General features: G+C 36.8%; 1 protein-coding gene across 3 annotated transcripts in view; it reads left to right on the top strand.

Annotated features, from left to right (window-relative positions):
• SEMA3A (semaphorin 3A) overlaps window positions 1–21,433 on the top strand; it is a 411,783-nt gene that overhangs the window by 381,531 nt on the left and 8,819 nt on the right. For all 3 annotated transcript variants that reach the window (XM_054066986.1, XM_054066976.1, XM_054066968.1), the window contains exons 14-17: window positions 4,638–4,729; window positions 7,626–7,667; window positions 13,271–13,428; window positions 18,690–18,757. In XM_054066986.1, coding sequence (XP_053922961.1) covers window positions 4,638–4,729; window positions 7,626–7,667; window positions 13,271–13,428; window positions 18,690–18,757 — 360 coding nt within the window. The remainder of the gene's footprint in view (window positions 1–4,637; window positions 4,730–7,625; window positions 7,668–13,270; window positions 13,429–18,689; window positions 18,758–21,433) is intronic.

Raw genomic sequence — 21,433 nt, 5'->3', positions numbered from 1 at the left:
ACTTTCCAAAGCATGTACAGAATCATACAGCTTGGGCATTTTATCAGAAGTGGAAATATGCACTCAGGAAAGACATTTCTTTATGAAAGGGTAATAATGAGAAATAACAGTGACTAGAAATTAGCTGATATGCATTTGGCTAAGTTCAGTAGCTTCAGAACTATGATGATTAGCAGTTGGTGGATCTGCTTCTTCAACTCTGAAGATATTCTATTAGTTGGCTGGTGTTTCAGTTATGTTGAATGAAAGTGTTTTAAACTTCTGTTGAATATAGTTCCTAGTAATTAGACATTGGCATCATGAAGTCAAAACAAATCAAACCAAAAACTCCACTGTTTCTTTTCAGCTTTGGATCAGAAAATATCTTTCTGGCTGTTTGTCTTATAACAGTCCAATTTTTTACTTGCTTTAAGTACACTTCTGGTGCTCTAGACCTGGGGTCAGTTTTCCAAAGCAATAAATCTCAAGGTCTCTTTCATGTTGATGCCTGAAATACGTTATGAGTAAACTGAAAGCTGATGAACTTTATGTACCAAACACAGTACGTGCATAGCAATTCAGAACATTTACTGCAGGAAATGCAGCTCTGCAGAAAGTGTTCCAGCTCTTTCAAGCTGTGAACTGAGTTATTAGATACTAGTGCTACAATATGTTCGTGCATAAAACATTGAAAACTAGTTTCATATGATTTTACACAACACATATATTTTCCATCATGCATTAGAAACTTCAATGCCATCTACAATTGGCAGTGTTTTGTGCCTTTCAACAAATCTTCTATGACCTGATTCAGCCCAGAAAAAAATTTAATGGCGATACTCCCCTTGGCTGTGATGTGAGGGAACAAGCCCTTTGGCATCCAGTGCATGATGCTGAACAAACATAAGGAGCCGATTTAGGTCTACATCTTGAACACAAGAGGTGGCATTTATCTCACCAAAGTTTGGCACTCAGTCTAAGAAAGATGCCTTGGCTTCTGCAAGGAAGAGCAATAACTACTTCCAGACATTCGTTGCACTTTCTTCAAGACCTCTGTTAGAGTTAAGATGAATATTTGTGCAGAAGTTCCTGTCTGCTTTCAGACAGTAAAAAAAGACTTTCTTAAACCTGAGCTACAGCTTTTAGATAGTTATCATTACATGTAGTTTTTCGTATCTAAATTAGTCAGGCAAGGTCCCCCTCTGAAGGAGCCTCAATGATATTTAGCTCTTACTTTTGAGTTAGGAATTTAGATACTCACTTAATTCTTTAAACCACTAATACTCAGGCGTGTGGTAAGTGTTCTGGATACCATCCAAGATTGCTGATATTTGTGCTCAAGAACTGTAAGAAAAGTATTGAAAGATTATTACTTGTACTTGCCAAAAGAGATTCCAGCACCCAAACCCCAGCTTTGTTAGTGCAGGGTGGGGTTATTTCTCGAAATATTTCTTTTGCCCATGGAAACTGTTCTTTTTCCAGCAGGAGTTTATACCCTCATGGGAGAGGAACAGGCATTACAACACCTATGCTTGGAGCTGGGGCACAAAAGGTGCTCAATGCTTCTCTGAGCTCACTATGTTTTTTGTGGGTTTCAGAATGAGAAAAGGGGACCTTCCATATGGGGAAGGGGGGGGGAGGGGAAGGAAAAGAGGCAGAACTGAGCCCCCTCCTGCCTTCTACCAGAAAACTGCACTGAGCTGGCTGGTCAAAGTCAAATGAAGCAGAAACAGTTACACAATCAGTGTGTATTACATCTTCCCTATGCAAAGAACAAACCAGGGAGCAAATTAGGGACTCTAGTCACAGTCCAGTTTCCCACTCAATGATCTGAATCCATGACAAAGCCAGAATTAAGCTCTCTGGGTATGACTGGATTTTTCTTTGCAGGTTTGTCCCATCAGATTAGATACATTTCTCTGTATTTTCCCATTGCCGTTACAACAATCTACATTCTTCCCATGCTGCTGAACTTCAATATGTTGAAGAAATGCTTTCTTTTTCCCCCGTTTCATTGAATAACTGATGATAATTGAACACAACATAATTAATTGTCATCCAGTGTGGTCACATTTTCCTTTCCTGTGGGTGAAATCTTTAGCTGAGCAGTTTCTTTCCCACTGTGATTGTACCAGTGTGTTTCACAATGGAAATAAAATCATATCGACATGCTTGAAATTACATCAGAAAAAAAACAGGATTTAAGATATGCTCTTAATGCATATCCTGAGTGTCTGATGTTTGGGATCATTTGGCACAGTCAAGGTACATCTGTCAGTAAAGCAAATTAATAACAGTAATCTTATCTTACTGAGCAGAGCCTATTTATCCTAAAGGAGAAGCCTGATTCCATTTGTGTGAAATTGCTTGAAATACTACTCTGTAAAACTTGATCTAGAACTCAGATAAAGCCCCACTTTGGTACCTGTGGCCTGAACAGCGTCACCGTGGTGATTAACACAGTGTATCTTTGACCTCAGAGGCTTTTTCCAGCATCAAGCAACTGTAATTGTTGCAGGATCCACTTTAAAGTCAGGCTTTTTTTTGAATCAACATAGTATGGGGAACTCGCATCTGCTTAGTGCCCACTCAGGCTCCACAGTTTCCCTTGTGCTGTTTTATCAAAAATCCCCCTTAATTTCTAGTATATGGCACTTGATGCACTGTGATTGAGGATAACAGAACAGTCATGACATATTGCTGCTACACTGTAATATTTACTAGATATGAGTTCTCTTTTTTACCCGCACAATGTGTTTTCCTCAGAACCAGAGTCCAAATTATCAGGATATGTAAAGAAATGAACTCTTCTATTAAAATACTAATCTAACTAATATTAAATTATCTGTGGTTCTGAATTCCTCTGTTTTTTTGAACTACTCTTTTGTAGAAATGTGGATTTTTTTCCTTATTATTTTAAAGTTTATATTGCATTTTTTCTGTATTGTTCCTGATATTTATTGAATTAAATATATTCAGTTAGTAGCAGTAACTATAATGGAACTCACTTCCAAAACAGCTTATCTATTATGCTTTAGTAGCTTAGTTTTTGCTTGTAGCTGCCTAAATAAAAAGAAAGATGTGTTTTATTTTATTCTTATTGTTTTATTCTTTACGTTTTTTTCCTTTTTAGAAAAGGATCTATGAATTAGTGAATTATGAAAAAAATATAATGTGCATATTTATTGGAAAAAAGAATCACTTATTTCCAAACTGCCAAATATATGTACTTAGAAACCAACATCTGATTAAAGGGGAGCAGATGGATAACTTAAAATCTTAATTCTACGGGACATTCTAGAATTTCTAGAATATTTTAATCCAAATTAATGTAAAGAAGCTGAAATACCAGAATTTTCTCATGAAATCAATGACTTTTAAGTTAGTCTGCTTATAAAAACCATTTTCAACTCCTGTAGTCTATTTTTTTTCCATTTTATACGTATTTTCAACATAGAAGTGGTTATTTGTTATCTTTTATTCAGAAGTTTCAACTAACAGACAAATATATAAACATGTAAAATAAGTTTTGCTTTTGTGTAATTGATGGTTAATGCTTATTTTGATAATGCCGACCTTTATAGGTCTGTTACTCTGAGTATTTTTTCCATTTAAAATGTCTTGTATTTTCCTAAACTATAACTGCTAATGAATGTGCAACATGTTAAAGTCCTCAGGGATGTAGTTATTATTTCTATGGTATATTTACATATATCGCTCTTGGCTGGTTAAAGAAAAGTCACATACAGAGTGTTTCCACTTCAGAGAGTCTGCAGTGATGTGTACCAACAGAAAAATTATTCTCTTTTTTTATTGGTGTCATTCCCTGAAAATTGTGTGCATGGAAATAAACAAATTAGTCACAGGTGCGGAAGGTGTAAAAGAGAGATGGTCTTAAGTCTCAAGTAAAGGCTGTAGTTCTGGAACTTCAGGTGCTGACCTTACTCATGTTAAAGCCAATTGCAAAAGCCTATGCATTCAAATGGGTATAGTATTAAAATGCTGGCACACACATATTTCTAAAGAGAAAATACAAGTTGTATTGCTTTTTACCCCTTAGCAAAGACTAGTATCTAACATACAGAGAAATAGGGATGCCTTAAGGGGCTTATACATCTTAGGTACTTTGTTTGACAGAGGAAAGATTGCATGTACTTAAGAGATCTAAAAGCATCATCTGTCTAACAACATTTGTCCACATGTTTTTATATCCACACCGAGCCTTCTGACAGCATCTTCGTATGTGTTTTAGGAATGACAAACATCATAATTAAAATGGACAATGAAGTATGCCTGGGTAAATTTAGTGCATTTCCTTTCCTCAATTAAATGGCTGAAACATCTGTCGTTTTATACTGTCGCTTAAATAGCATTTCAGTCCTTTTCATTCTTTAGCAACTACAGTAGCATTTATCTTCTGTGCTGCAGTTTGATAATTGAAAGATTTCTGTGAAATGTCCTAATGAAATTCAATGTTTTTCTAGGTTATTTTAAATAGCAGTTGGTATTTTGAACAAGTGCTCAGAGTTATGTAGCTTCACAATCTTTACATGTGAAATAACTACACACTACAAGAAACTCCAGCTGCTCTGAAGCAGAAGCATGCGTCTTAAGCACCTGAAAACTTTCTTTTTTTTTTTTTTTCCCCCCTTTTCAAGATGTTGGAACAGTTCTTAAAGTGGTTTCAATTCCTAAGGAGACTTGGCATGAATTAGAGGAAGTCTTGCTGGAGGAAATCACCGTCTTTCGGGTAAGTGCAGCTAAATTTCAAGTGTCAGGTTGTAGATTTCTCTGTGGACAGCTGCAAGCTAAACTTCTTGTAGTGGAGCCAAGGGATAGCCTGGCATACCCCTCTAATTAGCTTGTCATTTAGAGACCCAGACACTAGTCAAAATAAACCTTGAAACTTTCAGTGCTAGCTGGAGGTTGACGATAAAAGAAATGACATTCTGGGCTCTCATTTTGTGGTTTAAAAAGTAAATTAGCATCTCCAAATCTTTGAAATATTACTTGTTGTAGTTAAATATATATCTGGGCAAGTCTGGGAATAATGCCTGACTGTTTTCTCCCATAAAGACTCTTAACACTATACCAACTACTAGCATAATGTAACTAGGACGACACTTGGGAAAGACAGTATTCTGCACTAATTCTTATGCCTAGTAATCTGAGAAACAATGAAAGTGTTTTATTTTCAAAGGCGACTTTACGGTCTCATTTTCATGGTTTGACACAAGACACCATAAACCCACCCTAATTTTTAGTACTGAAAATCAACCTCCATTTTTCCTATCTGAGCCACCTGAAAAATAAGGCAACCCATAGGCACTGCTGCAAGTCACGGCTGAGTAAACCTTTCAAACATTTCCTAGACAGAACCCAGGGATGTCTTGTGTTTTGTACACAACAACAAATCATTTACATTCCCCGTGTTATTCTTTTTGTCCATGCTGTTTTATGGCACCATCACACGGGCCCCAGGCAGTCAGGGGGATGATACCTAGCTGCGAGGGCAAGGTTAATCTGACAGTGTGAAGATGATGCTTGCGTGGTCTCCAGATGTGCCAACAAGGGCTCTGCTCTGAACCTGCCGCAGAAGTCCAGCCGCCGTGTCCTCATCATACTCAGCTGACATGCCTTTATCTTTGGCTTCTGAACAGATATAACATATCTAAATAGAGCTTGTACATATTATTATTATTACTTTCTTTTTTTTTCCTTATGGGTAATTTTGCCTTTTCTGGTACCAATCTTGCACAGAAACCACTTTCTTGAGTGCAAGATACCACTGAAAAATAGGTATCTCTGTTTCTGAAATCCACAGGGTTTTTTTGAGGGCAGAAATATGGCTGGTTTTCATCCTATTTTTTAACAGAAAAATAAAGTAGAAACTACGAAGAGAAAATGAGACAAGTAATTTGTGGCTCCCGGCTTTTTTTTTCTTTTTTATACACACTAAAGTCATTACATTAATGCAGGGTAATTTGGCAATTGTTGATAATGTATGAGTCTCTTTCCTAAATCAAGGAGAAGTGCCAAGCTGAAGGAGATCAGAGAAATATAAAAGTGAAAGGAAGGAAATAAATGGAGTGAAAGTTTTATTTCAGAAAGCCTTTACAGATACAGGATGGTTAATGGCAAAGTCAGATCTGGTATTTTACTCTACATGTGTATTTATTCATTACACAAAAGGATTTTGGTGTTCTGATTACTTGAAAGCTCATTTATCTCCTTCTACGTGTATTTAAGCCTTGAAGAAGGCTTTAATGTACTTCAGTGGAATAACCAGAATTTGTATGCATGAGATACGGATTTTTCAGTTGGGAATTTGCAACAGATTTTACATGTACCTTTACCAAATCTAAGTTTTCGTTACTTCCTAAAGAGTCTAGGTGCATCTTAAACAGTCTATTTTAATATTTGAACTGTGATGTGCTGAACACAGTGCTTTTCCTTTATAATTCCATGAAACTGAAAGTCTTCCATATCTGTTACATTGATAACAAATGCCTCTTTTAACTCTGTTTGGGCAATATTTATCCGAGCAGCTAAGCAAACAAAATCATGAGTTCAATTTTCATTAAAATCTAACACTGAATTGATGCTTTCTAAGGTCAGGTATGGTAACCCATTTGTAAAGACACATCCACATGCTCAACATCCACTGACCCATGTCAAATTTTCTCATGATAAGCACGTTGAAAGCTACACAAGTGTGAAGGGTTAATAATGACTTTATTAATGTACATAACCAAAAGTATGATGTGTGGGATCAATGGTAGACTTTTAGATGGAATAAAGTCCAGGCAGAATTGACTTGCACGATTTGTAACAAGATTATGCCACTTTTACTCTCAGGATTAAAGTCTATTCAATCAACTGGTCCCAAAAAGGTGTAACAGTCTTTAATCAGACCTAAATATACTTATTCCATTAAGTATTTCCTACAGTCTACCTGTTTTGACATCTACTGGATACAGATAATTAAAGTAGAGTTAACTAAGAGAAGAGTAACTCTCCTAGTGATCCATTTGGTTATTATTTATTGAGTATTCCAGGGTGCAAAAAAACTCTTGCCACTTTTCCCTCTCTGTTCTGTAAATATGAGTAACTTCTTTGTATGTGAATAATGTCGTGTAGTCAACGAGATTATGATTGGGATTAAAGCTTATTCTTACGAATAAAATTTTGCAAGGGTGGGTTTTTCACATTGATATGGTTAAAACATGTTGCTTATTTCAATGTTATGACCCTTAATATGTAGTGTGTATGTATTTTGATACAGCCATTATAATTTTCATATTACCTGGGAGCTTCTTTAAATAAAGTCTTAACATTAAGTGTAGAATTAATTTCAAGATGTGAAACTAGTAACAAAGTAATCACACCAAAACTGTAATAATCTTGGAAAATTATATGTCTACACTTAACACAGCAATCAAAGATGCACCTGGGTGTGTACATGCATTCTAGTTCACTCACAGCTAGAAACTATCCCACTGCATAAGACACCATGAAGCACTTATTGAAGCACTAAGGAGCGTCTAGTTTAATTTCAGGGTTTCTAGATTGGACAAATAGCATTCCAACAGAATTTTTATGTTTATAGAGCTCATTTTATTTGTACCTCTGTTTTTTCCCCCTAGGAGCCCACTGTTATTTCAGCAATGAAGATTTCCACAAAACAGGTATTATATGCACAAACTGTAATTCACTTTTAAATATTTATTGGTCTCTGTCTTCTAGAGACAGTAACTTGGCAGTCAGTAAAGACATATTAATTACAGCAGCAGCATCCCGTGCCTTTACATAAATATTAGTAGCTTCTCAGGAAAATGTGGCATGCTAAGGAGAAAGGAAAAACCTAGTTTGTGTTACTGGTAAGGTGGAAACTAAACACAAACTAACCAACTGTCTGGAGGTCCTCAAGAGAAAAAAACCCCCACATTATGGAATGTTCTCATGACAGAGAAACTGCTCAAAAGATGTGGCCAAACTAGGTCCCTTGCTTTAACGGGGCTAGTTCTAGTTGCTGTAGGAATAGACTAATACAAAATGGGCACAGCGGAATCAGAGACTGCATATGAGGCATCCTTCTGTCTTTCTCCCTGATGCCCATTCCAATCCTGGATATGCACCACTCAGATTTAACAAAGGGGCTAGATCTGATTTCCTCCAAATTTTCCATGACCTTCTAGTTCAGTAACATAGTTAGGATATGTGTTGCAGATTCAAGAATTTGGATTTCCTGCTTTCTGTTGAGTGCTGTAATAACTATCTTCTTAAAGAAAATATAGGTACTATAGCCTTCATTATACACCAGGCAATAACTAAAATGAACTGGACTTCTTGAAGGATGGAGGCAAACTTTTGTCTGGTTTGCAGTAAGGGTGATTGTTGCATTTCTGAGAAAATGTGGGCAATTACTATTAGGCTGCCTTGGGAAGCAGCTGGTGAGGTTGTGGACAGAACGACTGGAAGTGGAGTGGATACTAGGGTCCTATCTTCCAGTTCTGCCTGGAATGAGGTATATGAACTCCATCCACTGCCATTTCCTGCCTCAGAAGTCTAAGGCATCAAATTCAATGTCAAATTTAACATAATAATTTATTTTTCTTTTTTCATATTTGTTTTAATTTGGAGCCTAACTTGGTAAACACGAGCATCTTATCCACAGTCAATTTTTCCATTACTGCCATTGTCAGTAAAGAGGAGATCTGGTATTATTCGCAGGACTGAGTGCACTAATTTGTATGTGTTATAAAATAAGATTTAGTTAATTCATCTGCCTCACCCTATACGTTATTAAACAGAAGTTGAATACATTCTGTAATGGACAGAGCTTGATATTATGTCTGAAACGTTGCATATTTAACTTAGAATTGACTGTATTTAGAAAAGCTGTCTGAAAACATTCATGTATTTGACAGAAAACATTGTGTTTGGGACCACTCTTCTAACATAGTTTACCACCTAAACCAACAAAAAAAATGTAGTATTGAATACTGGGATATTTAAAAACAAGCCTGTCAAGTTGTATAAATGTTCACATCATACCAAAATCCTTTGCTTTGGGTTATTTTTATAAGTACATTCCCATAAAGCAGCCAATCAGATTTGATAATGGACCGTGCATTTTCATCCAACCTCTTCCTCAAAGCATCTTTGTTTATTCAGGAGAATTTACAGATTTTCCTGCTAAAATTGTCTAAAGCTAAAAAAGAGCATAAACCACAAGTTATTCAGGCCGAATTAAGCTCATGAAAAATCAGCCAGCCTCAGGCTAAAAATGACAGTCATGATACCATATGACAACCTTTTGGCACGGTGTCTTTGTATCAAATAAGCGTATGGCAACATGTTTCTAATTTATATTTGTGATTTTAAAAACCTGTATTTTTATATCTCAAACATTTTACTTACTCTGTTCTGATAAGTAGGGCATTTGTCACATAAAAGCATGATAATTCTATGCACTGTAGAAAGCAAAAGCATGGAATGTAAACAGTAAAACTAGCATGTCCTACTGAATAACTTTAAAGTTATCACTTCTTTTGGTCACTAACAAATCTTTCAGGCAACTATAAAAATGGGAGTTTCCTTATTTTTTATCTTTTCTGATACTGGTTGTTCAAAGTTATATCTTTTGCCATCGAGATGATATGGTATGTTAAAAGTTACTCTTCTTCCTAAAAAGCAAAATCTATAAATTCTTCAGGAGCAGAACTTAGCATAAGTTTTAAATGATGTAAAACGCTATAAGGCTCTCATGAACCTGGTCCTTGAGTGAGAGTGACTTTGAGCAAGGAAATGTAGCCTTTAAGAGCAAGACTAAGCCTGGATACAGGTTTTCTCAACTTTATTGACCTTAACTCACGAGTTGGATTAGTATTTTCTCACTGAAGCTGTGTGTTCTTCCTAATTGGGTTCAGAGCTTTGAGTTTGTGTAACCTTATTAACTGAACAACTTATGGCTGGTTAGTAATAGACATAGACCATCAGAGGACAGCATCCAGGAGCCACTGCAACACACTGCAGCCACTTAAATTCACAGTTCTGTGAGAGCCCGATTTCCAGGGAGCCCTGGCTACCACTTGGCCCTGAGCCTGTCAGGAGTGAATCCATAATTTTCCCCTTGAATTAAAAATGTGGAAGCAGGCCAAAAAGTCAGGCCTGGATTTCAATCAAAAGTCACTTTTTGCGGAGCAAGGTCTCATCTTTTTCTCAAGGTCAAGTTTGTGATTCTCTGTTTCAAAAAGCCATTGGGTTTCTGGTAAGATGGGAAAAAAACAAGGATAGCTGATACAGGCCATCTCCTTGACTGGTAAATTGTTACAAAGAGCTTTTGTTTTTCCTCCATAAGATTCGCAGTCCAAAGCAAGGTAGAGATCTTCAGAAAGACCCTAGTGACTATTTTTATAGTAATTTTCACAAAGTGCTGCATTTTATTTAGAGATCGCCATTTCTGTCCATGGTAAGCATACAGAAAGGACCAACTCAAAATGGATATGTCATTTAAACATCCTCCCTGAACTATTCTGCATTAATTACTTTTCAAGACAAAAAATTAAATTAAATGGGATTTGTACCCCATACTCCCTAAAGTTCCTTTCAAAATTCTGCCTAGGATCTTCTTTTTAAGCATTACATTTTTTCTTTTCTCTCTCTTCTTTTTTTTTTTTTTTTAATTGCAAATGGATAATTCTCAGCTATCTCTTTGTCCAACTTCTAAGGAAAGATTGCATTTTTTGCAGCGCCATGGCGCAAACAGAACCCACTGAATTGCTTAAAAAATTGGTCTCCTCAGCTTTTCTAGAGTTTTGATACTTCTGCAAGAATTTTTAAGGGACAAGTTTCTCCCTCGCTTTCCCCAGTGATTTGATCTGTAATCAGCAGATTTATTAAACTAACAGCCTCTTGGGACAGTCTCTTGGCCGAAAAGGCTGTTTGACTGTCTATGGCAAAGTAAGGTCAGGCCATCGATGGAAATCATTCCATTACTATTTTTTGAATTTCATACAGCCTGGATTTATGTTAGCACTGTCCAGAATAATGATCATCAGCTGCAATCTAAAACCATGATCAGAAGAAGAGCAAACAAGGCAGCAGCCTTCAGGCTGTGCAGCACCTGAAATATGTGCTGAAATTCACTGACTGAGCTTTATGAATTTACCTACAAAGACCAGAGTATTTAAGTAACCCTATTTTAGCCTCACTTTCCCCCCCATTCCACCCTCCATATGTGTTTCTGGTAATTCTTTAATTCTAAAGACTTTTATTAGACGTTACGGAAGGATTTTTGACAAAATGAAATTGATTACGGGGGTGCAGAGGAAATCATTACACTGTTCTTTATTTTCCCATGTGCATTCTGAGGGTTGATTTTTATATTAGTTGCATCACACATTGCTACATGCTTATATAGATATTAATGCCCCAATTACATAGAACTCAGATCAATACCATCTGGGCATTTAAGATACTTAACTGAAACTCTGGTTTGACCTATGCTGCCTCCATAATCAGTAAAGAGAAGAGGCATCCCTTGAGAAATGTTTAGGTCACCTAAGATTTGAATTGCTGCTCTTTTTAGTGCAGAACATACCCCTAAGCTGAGTACTTCATTAAGTGACTTACATTATAAAGAATCAGCTTATCATGTCTGCTGCCTCTCATCTGCTTCTCAGGGATACAGCACTAACTGGGGACTGGTATGTACAGTTAAGACTTTGTGTAGAGCTCTGTGTGGTCAGAGGTTTTAGCCCAGAGAATGTGGTTTTACAAACCAGCTATGGCACTATGATAGATGGAAACAGCTGCTTAGAAAGGGCTTAGTTTTCAATTTACCAGTGAATTTTCCTTTGGGTGTTTTCCTTGTCGTATTTTCCTTGAGAAAACACTGGTGTTTGTATGAATGCATGGGATGTTTCTGTTACAATTAATATGTCTGTCTAAACTGCCAAGCTGTTATCTCTGAAGTTAATGCAACACATTTTATAAGTGCTTTTGGTTTTGCTTCTTCCTGGTATCCAGTACTCATCATTTTTAGTAGGTAGGTGACCTCAACCACCTTCCATCCCCAAATTCTCTGCAAATGATACCTCTAGGACATCACAGTGTAGGAAATGAAGAATTTTTATAACATTTCTTGAAATCCTATTTTCCTCACTAGCTTTATGTTTTCTAAGAAAGAAAAATGAATACAAATTTTTATTTTCTTGATCAGATGGATTAAAGTGAAACCTTAAAAAGATATGTGTTAATTCTCCACCATGGGTGCTGGGTGACAAACTTGAACCTTTTGATAGCAAAGTGTCAGAGTTTACAAAACGGAAGAATCATGCCATTTAATTTTTGTTTATCTGTTTCCCCCTCACACCTCTCTCTTGTTCTGCATCTTAGAGGGAACTCTGTTTACTTGCTACAGTCATACTTGTTTTCTTTGTGAATCAGTGCTAAGCTGAAATATCTCTATTTGGATTTTCACGTGGGATCAGTAGTTCAGTTTCTTTATGTCCTTCTGGGACCAACTTCCCTAATGGGCCCCATGAATTTGATATCAGAGAGGAAATTGAGAGAGACAAGATATTCTGTTGTGATGCCATACAAAGCTGTAGTTCATTTTGTATGCATGTTTTTTTAATTACTTCATGGCTTCTCTCTGCATTTGAACTACATCTTCCACTCAACACTGTTTTTTATCCAAAATAAAGTAAGCCATCTTCCCTCATTATAGGTTTGTTTCGATTGAGTATGTGACCTATAGAAAAGAGTATGAATCTTCAGAATAATTAGACTTTCAAAGAACAGCATGTATGGCAGCACTTTCAAGCTGAAACATCTTAGCTTTAGTTTGTAATAATTTACTTTAGGTTTCCCCCCACATACAAATCAAAGTCATATATAGGAAATTTACATTAAAATTGGTTTTCTTTTTCTTTAAATTCAAAAGCATCTTCTCCATTGTGTTCTGGCACAGATTGGGATTGTAGTGCTTTCAAAGTGCAGGGATCTGAATGAAAAAGGAAAAATGGAAGAGTATTTCAGTCTTTCTTACTGCTTAGAGAAGCCCCTGAGAGCTTCATACAATAATTAAAGTTTTTCCTACTTGTTTTTTTTTTTATTCTGAGGACAATTCTCTTCTCATTCCTTTAGTATACATTAAGATCATGATCTTTACTGTATTTGCAGCGGTCATAACATATTGTTATGTACCTTTTTTTAATGCTTTCTTAGCAAAAACCTGGTAATTTGCTTTTTTAATTATTTTTTTTAAAACCTTTTATAACAGCAACAGCTCTACATTGGTTCAGCCACTGGAGTTTCACAGCTGCCTTTACACCGCTGTGATGTGTACGGAAAAGCATGTGCTGAATGTTGCCTTGCAAGAGACCCTTACTGTGCCTGGGATGGTTCATCTTGTTCACGTTACTTCCCCACTGCTAAGAGGTAGGGGCAGTTTCAGATGACTGCATGGTTTGCTATTTGTTTTAACTGATGGTCTCAATATGACCAGAGGGCTCTGGAGATTTTTCATGGGATGCTTAACTGGAGCCCTTTCTTTTCCAAAGAAAACATAATTGTGGGAGTTACAAGCTGAATGTAGTCTTGGTTGATTTAAAGTGAACACTGCTACTTCTTGGGGTATCTTAAAAAGCTGTTGTAAGAAGCACTCAGAAGATAGTTGTCTCTGAAATGCATTCACAACTTCATATTCAATAAAAAACAGCAAAAAGAAAAATTCATTTTCTCTAACATGAGGAGGGGTCTTGATATTAAAATAAACAACTATTTGCTCTAGTAAATTATCCCGTATTTTCATGAACTTAAATTAAAATAACATATTTATAAAGGGTTTAGACACGAATGGAAAGTTATTTTTAATGATATATAATGTTGTTATAATTCAAAAGTATAACTTGTATGAGTTGATGCATGTGTGAGTGCTACTAGATCGGAACAAAGAGTATTTTACATTCACTCTGAACTAATGCTAAAAGCTTTACAGTGCAAAGGCTGAGGAAAAACAGACTCTGCAAGTGAAAAAATATATATTTTTATAAAAAAATTACAAGTCCTAGTTGCCTTATCTGAAGATTTAAAATAATATTTTCTTTGCCTGCCTTTGCCTCTGAAGTTTTTTCTTGTAAAGTACATAATCTATATTGAACAGCTCTTAGCTACTGAAGTGGAATTTAGGAATAGTTGTACAGATAATCACTTAACAATAAGAACAGACAATGGTGTAGTGTGGAGATTCCTGTGATAAACTGGCAAAAACTGATTTTTAAAAGCGCATACATTAAATTGAATATGCCAAACATCTTGCACTTACAAAGAAATAAGGAATCCAAGGGTTTATATACATAAAATTAAAAGTGGCAAATACTTCACTGAGAATGTCACAACTCCACATTCCAGATTTGGATTGCTTGTTGCAGTAGATGAAATATGGTAAAGGGTGGGAAGTAGCATTTGTGTAACAAACTTTTCAGATGGGGGTGATTAAAATTTCAAAGTTTGCATTACAATGTTTGCTAAACAAATACTGATGACAAAAGAAGAAGCTGCATATGAAACACAAGGTTCTATTTTTGAACCTGAAAGCAGAGTTAGTAAGACAAATTTTTGTGAAATTCTTTAGAAAAGAATTAAAAAGGAGAGACTGAACCCATTTCAGAAGAAGAGCTGGTCAGATTTTCTCATCTGCATGGGCTGAGAAATTTGTGGTGGGAGCACAGCAGTTTCTTTGAGGGAGGAGGAAGAATGAAAGGAGAGGGAACAGTGAGGCTTTCAAGGAGGGTCTAAGAGATTGATTTGTTCTGAAAGTTTTAAGCTAATGTGGTTGAGTACTGACACATGGTTGAGTACTGACTCTGTGCTGAAGGACACAACAAGGTCAGGAATCACTGAAGCACTCTTATCTGCTACCTCCCTACTAAACTTTGTACTCAAACGTAATCTTTTCTCAGCATTCACTAGCATCCATTCCTATTCTCAGCCCATCTCAAGACCCAATAGAGCACATCATCCTATTTGCTTACACAGATGGAAGAAATATGGCTCTTTGTCTTTTCCTTATCCATCTCTCTAACTTATTAAACAGCTGACTGAGCTTACTGTTGCCATCAAGGGTAAAGGGACTGGGTTCTCTTCTTACAAGGGTTAAGGGGAAGGGTTACCAGGGCTAAACTGGGTTGCACAGCTACAGGAAAACCTTGGGGTGCAGAATTTACTCTTCTTGAATTGTAGAATCATGTAAACCCTGGGTTGGAAAAGACATTAGAGAGCACCAAGTCCAATCATACCTGTCCACTACTAAATCATATCCCTAAGCACTTCATCTACCTGTCTTTTAAATACTTCCAGGGATGGTGACTCAATCACCTCCTTGGGCAGCCTGTTCCAGTGCCTGATAACCCTCTCAGTGACGAAGTTTTCCCTGATGTCCAGTTTGAACCTTCTCTGGTGCAGCTTGAGGCTATTCCCACTTGTCCTATCACTGTCACTTGGGAGAACAGACCAACACCCACCTCTCTACAACCTCCTTTCAGGTAGTTGTGGACAGTGATAAGGTCTCCATCAGCCTCCTCTTCTCTAGGCTAAATAAACCCAGTTCCATCAGCCACTTCATGTAAGACTTGTTCTCCAGCCCCTTCACCAGCTTTGTCACTCTTCTCTGGATGCACTCCAGGACCTCAATGCCTTTCTTGTAGTGAGAAGCCCAAAACTGAACACAATATTCAAGGTGTGGCCTCACCAGTGCTGAGTACACGGAGAGAATCACTTCCCTGGTCCTGCTGGCCATACTGTTTATGATACAAGCCAAGATGCTATTGGCCTTCTTGTCCACCTGGGCACACTGCTGGCTCATGTTCAGTTGTCTGTCAAACAACACCCCCCAAGCCACTCTTCCCCAAGCCTGTAGTGCTGCACGGGGATGTCGTGTCCCAAATGCACAACTTTGCACTTGGCCTTATTAAACCTCATCCCATTGGCCTCAGCCCATTATTCCAACCCATTCAGATCCCTCTGTAAAGCCTCCCTACCCTCCAGCAGATTGACACTTCCTTCCGGTTTATTGTCATCTACAAACTTGCTAAGGGTGCACTTGATCCCCTCTTCCAGTTCACTGATAAAGATATTGAACAGGACTGGACCCAGTACCGAGCCCTGGGGGACACCACTTGTGACTGGCCTCCAGCTGGAGTTAACTCCATTTACCACCACTCTCTGGGCCCGGCCATTCAGCCAGTTTTTACCCGGCAGAGGGGGCGCCTGTCCAGGCCAGTGGTAGCCAGTTTCTCAAGCAGAATACTGTGAGAAACTGTGTCAAAGGCTTTACTGAAGTCCAGGTACACTATATCCATAGGCTTTCCCTCATCCATTAAGTGAGTCACCTTGTCATAGAGGGTGATCAGGTTACTTTGGCAGTCCGCTTAGTTTGAGTCCACTATGAAATAAAAAGTAAGCCCTAGGAGGCTGGCATCCTGACAATGCATTCAGAAAAAGCTTCTGTCCTCCCCTGTATTTTCCCCATTTTTTTCCCTCGGCAGCAGCAGCACAGTAAAGTCTGTGTTACCGAGGGAGAGGATCCTCTGTTTACCTGATATCTGCAGTACTCACTGCCTCAAACCATCTTTGAATGTATGTGTGACAAAATCAACATTTTCCTAAAAATGAACCCGTGTAGTTTTAGGCTCCAGAAATATTGGGAAAGTTGAGTCCTGAGGCAGTCACACAGATGCTTTATTAATATTTGGATTTTTTTTTGGTTTGATTTGTTTTGGGTTTTTTCCCTCTTATAAAAAGAACCTTTTATGAATCATGATTTTAATTTACTCTTCTTTCATTTATAAGTCTAAATGACAGTTGAGAGGTCCTCTAGTGTGACCACTTAACTTTATTCCATGCAGATGTGTTCTGGTTTATATTTCATGAATCATCATGTTGATACAATGGTGATATGTGCAACATTGTCCTGAGATTCTAACTAAATGTTTCATCCAAACTCCATTGACAGAAACATGAGTTGTTCCACAGACTTCTTTTCTATAAAACGTGTCCTATAAATATGCTACATTTCAGTATTTAGGAAAGGGTACACAAAATTTTCTGGTTCCTTATGTTTTGGTGTATTTTTATTCAGTGGTAATGAGTAATACGATGATATCTGAAATAAGATCTAGTACGTTTTTTGGTTCATATATCAAATCAACAAAAGGTTCCTTCATATTAAAGCATGCTACATTAATATGATTATTATAAAGAAGTTTCTGTTCAGAAAGATATAAAAAACCACATTCTGAATTGATTTTCTTAAAAAATGCCAATCTGTTGCCGTATTTCACACAATTAATTTGAGTTTTAACATTTTAGTAGTTTTCAGTGGAAAGAAAGGTGGTTAAAATCTTTCATCCAAGAAGAATTGGCCGTACAGTTGACAGTTCCTATGTGAGAACTCTTACTATGTGTTGATGCCGGGCTGTTAGTGCGAGTCTGCAAATAGGGCTAGAGAACAGAAGAGAGATGGTCTCTGTACTGCAGAACAATGGCTTTTTAAAAATGTGGGCTGTTGTCACAAGGGAGTGACCAACAGTGCTTTTTACAAGGCTACTTGACTTTTGCATATCCGTTGCTGGATACCATAATCTGAAATCACAGCATTGTTCAGCAGCCTAATCCTCTTTGTTCTCCTCTAATTTTGCAAACCCTCAGGCTTTCTCTGATTCCTAAAGTGCTCACACTTGAAACACATCTTTGTTTGCCTTGCTCTTTTTTCTTTTTTTTTTTTTTTAATATGAAAGCTTTTCTCTGGCTCAGTTGAATTTTGTGTCACAGCTATTTAAATAAAAATAGGAGCAGACAAAAAGAGAACAACAAATTCAAAATAAAACTATATTAAAAAGCTTTCCTTCGTGAAATATAACATTTTGTAGCACAGATCAATATGTTTTCCTGAAGAGCTAGTGGAAATCAAGCTGGGGAAAGAATCTGCTATGTTAAGTGGACATGCAATAAAAACTAAAACCCAGACTCAAGCTGCAAAGGTTGGAATAAATGACATTTCAAAATCTTCATATCAAAGTGTTTTATTCTATTTATTCTAAAGCAAAACCATTCAGAACAGTTTTGGAAAAGGTTTTAGTAGAATTGTTTTGATGGTATCTCTAGTGGCTGAAATGATCTATGTATTTTAATTTAGACTTTGTAGAAATTACAGCACTTTGATATTCTTTCAAAACCATCCATCTCCACATTCCATTTTAGCTAAAAGACACCATAATACTTGACTTCATTCTGTACTTGTAGAAAAGCTGTTGCTTCTTTGTGATTTTTTTTGGTGCATGCTAATCCGTGCTGATATACTTTGATCCCTCAGCAGTTCCTGCATCTATGAATCAAGTAACAAATTTGTCTGTGATCAGCACTGCTGAAAGAGTTGAAATAAACTTTATAGGCTCAGTTTAAGAGATATGCATTTACCAGTTTCTGAAGACTTTACCTGTAAGAGTAAAGGCTGATTCTACAAACTGTGTTAGTGCATAGAACATAGTACTAACAATATGATTTCCTTCCTAGTGTCACTTAGGTGCACTTGTAAGCCATGTGATTATATCTGTGTTCAACTTGTTGCTCTTCAGTCATAGCAAATGTGAATTCTGACCGCTGAGAAGGTCACTAACAGTTTTCAAATATGATATTTGCAGACGTACTAGACGACAAGACATCCGAAATGGAGACCCACTTACCCACTGCTCAGACCTACAGCATCATGGTGAGTTATAGATATGACTGAAGTATGACTAGTTTGTGTGCAGTTTGCAGACTGTGCATGAGCAGAATATGAAGGAAGCACATGAATGGTTTGTTGGCGAAATTGTCTTGAACATCTGTGAAAGATTGATATAATACATCATTATCCAAATTTAGATGGCTTAAATGGATCAGACACTAAAGACTGTTATTTTTGTTTGTTTGTTTTCTCAGTTTAACAGTTCTTTGCATTTCAATTTTTCCTGCTTCACTTACCTGATAATATCATACCAAAGTCTAGGCATATTCTGTTAGAAAAGAATTGTATCTCTTGCAGAAAAACAAGAAGTATGTACATGTTTCTTCATACAATTTGCACAGGATGATTACCAACCACAGAATTAACCACTCTGGATAAATATGGAATGGTCTTTGTTGTAGGTGCCACAGTAGTAGCCCTTAAGATCTGAATGTTCCTTGCAGTAGGCTTCTCCTGTATGTGTTCAACGTGGGTTTTCCTTGACAACTTCTGAGTTTTGGTTGTTTCATTTTCACAGTGTGTTGACCAGATCTCCCATGCTGAAATTGTTTGTCTGATAAACTTCTCGCAGTTACTAATTTGTTGCCAAATTCTTCAGAAGGTCTTCACTGAGAAAATGTAAAATGTCCATTTCGCTCTAAGTGAAGAGAACACTTAGGCAATACTTCCCTCTGCTGGAAAAAAATGATTACTCGTATTTGTGGTACATCTATAATAACAGTTAAACCACTGGACAGATTTCTGGGGATGAATAAAGAAGAGATGCTGAAAATGGAGATACCTCAAAACCCTGATGCCCTTCCAAACCTTTTAATAGCAAGAATGCTAAGTAGTTCAAAGTTGTACTTCTGTGTCAGCTGTCATTCACCACCACGTTTCAGTAATTGTTCTCTCTATCTTCCTTTTTAATAATTTGAAATTTGCTGCTGACATTGCAATATTTTTTCTTTATACTTCTTGATTGTCAGACTTGAGCCAAGCTACTCAGCAGGGAAAATGGTTTGGAAAAGTGCAGGAAAAAACTATGATCAATATGCAGTTACCATGTTTTGAGAACTCATGAACACAAAAATAGTTTAGATTTGAACTGATCAATATGGACTAGCACAAAGTTCACAAATTTCCAGTTATATGATATCTAGTAATGCTTATACACTGCAGATGAGGCCATCTTTATATGGGGGCTGAAACAGCAATTCCAGTTCCCCAACAGGAAAATGTCACCAGACACTAAATGTGAATTTTATTACCAGCATAAGAACATCTTAGCTTTACCTTTTTACTATCTGGACATTTTATTCATGAGTGAAATGATGGTCTGGTCTACCACATGTCCAGGTTTTTTTAACATTCTCTTCACCTTGCTAGCTGTACGTTGTGGAACTGTAGGTCTGTTCTATATCTTCATAGACAAAAAAAAGGATTTCAAAGCGCTTTGGGTTTTATATCTTCCCATATTTGGTAAACATATTTTTCTGAAAAGTATATACCTTCTGTCCAAAGGGAGGAGAGTAACCAGGAACAGTTTTTTCATTACAATATCATAAGAAGTCACAGTCAGGAGAAAGGTACACCTGATCACAGGCTTGAATAACACTCTTTCAAAATAGGCAGAGCAAGTATGAGACAAGATATTGCTGAAAATTTTGCTTAGTGGTGAAATGAAGACAGAATGATTAGAAGAACCAGTAACTTACAAAAAAAATACTGAGTTAATGAAATTCTTGGTCCTAGACTTTAAAGGCACGTTATCAAAATACTTTACTTAATGAATGATTTACATTGTTGAGCGAAATTTTTCTCTAAATTAATTCTTAATTTTAAATCTATAAAATCTTTCTACATTTATTTGTCATTTACACATGAACATGCATTGTACAGGCAGCTGCATGGCCCATAAACTTTCTATGCCACTGTATGCTGATTTTTTTCTTGGTTATGACTAGTAGTTTCCTGGAAAATAGATGAAGAATTTTGTTTGTGTATAGTCAAAAGTAAGCTCCAGCAATCATTTACTACTTCTCTACACATTCCTTTACAGTAATGCCAGCTGACTCTACATGTGAAGCAACAGAAACAATGATGAAGTACAATGTCTTAGTGTATACCTCACTTTTAAAGACGTTGCAGACAATTACTTAGATATCAATCTGAAGCAACAACGCTTTTAATAAAGTTTAGGTAGTTCTTTCAGTTGTCCTACTGTGAAAATATATAAGAAGTAGTATAAAATGACAACACAACATTAGATGAAGCTGGGATTCCTTAGCTGTACATGTGCTCAGGTATTAATGCTTAAAACTAAAAGCATGATCACCTTTGTGTCAGCTAAAGAATGTGTATTTTTTAAAGTGTACCATACTAATGCTATCAATAAATTAGTCAAGGGTTTTTTTGAGAATTTATAAATGAAGATGCACCTTTTTCTAGGTGTTTTGTCCCAGGGAAAGCTCAAAGAATCACTCTGAATTTAACTGTACAGTGAGATGCCTTCATCTGCAAAGTAAACTTCGTATAAGTACTTAGTTTTTCATACTTCTCTGTTTATGTAAGAGATTATGTATTCAAAGGATATTTATCAGGGTAGTAAACTGATACTGCTGTTGGGTTCATTTTGGGAATTACAGCTCTCAGGCAGGATTTTTTGGGTTGAATTTC

Source organism: Cuculus canorus, chromosome 1, assembly GCF_017976375.1.
Source record: "Cuculus canorus isolate bCucCan1 chromosome 1, bCucCan1.pri, whole genome shotgun sequence".
NCBI lineage: Eukaryota > Metazoa > Chordata > Aves > Cuculiformes > Cuculidae > Cuculus > Cuculus canorus.
Note: the sequence above shows the minus strand (reverse complement) of the source record. Positions and strands in the feature narration are given on the sequence as shown.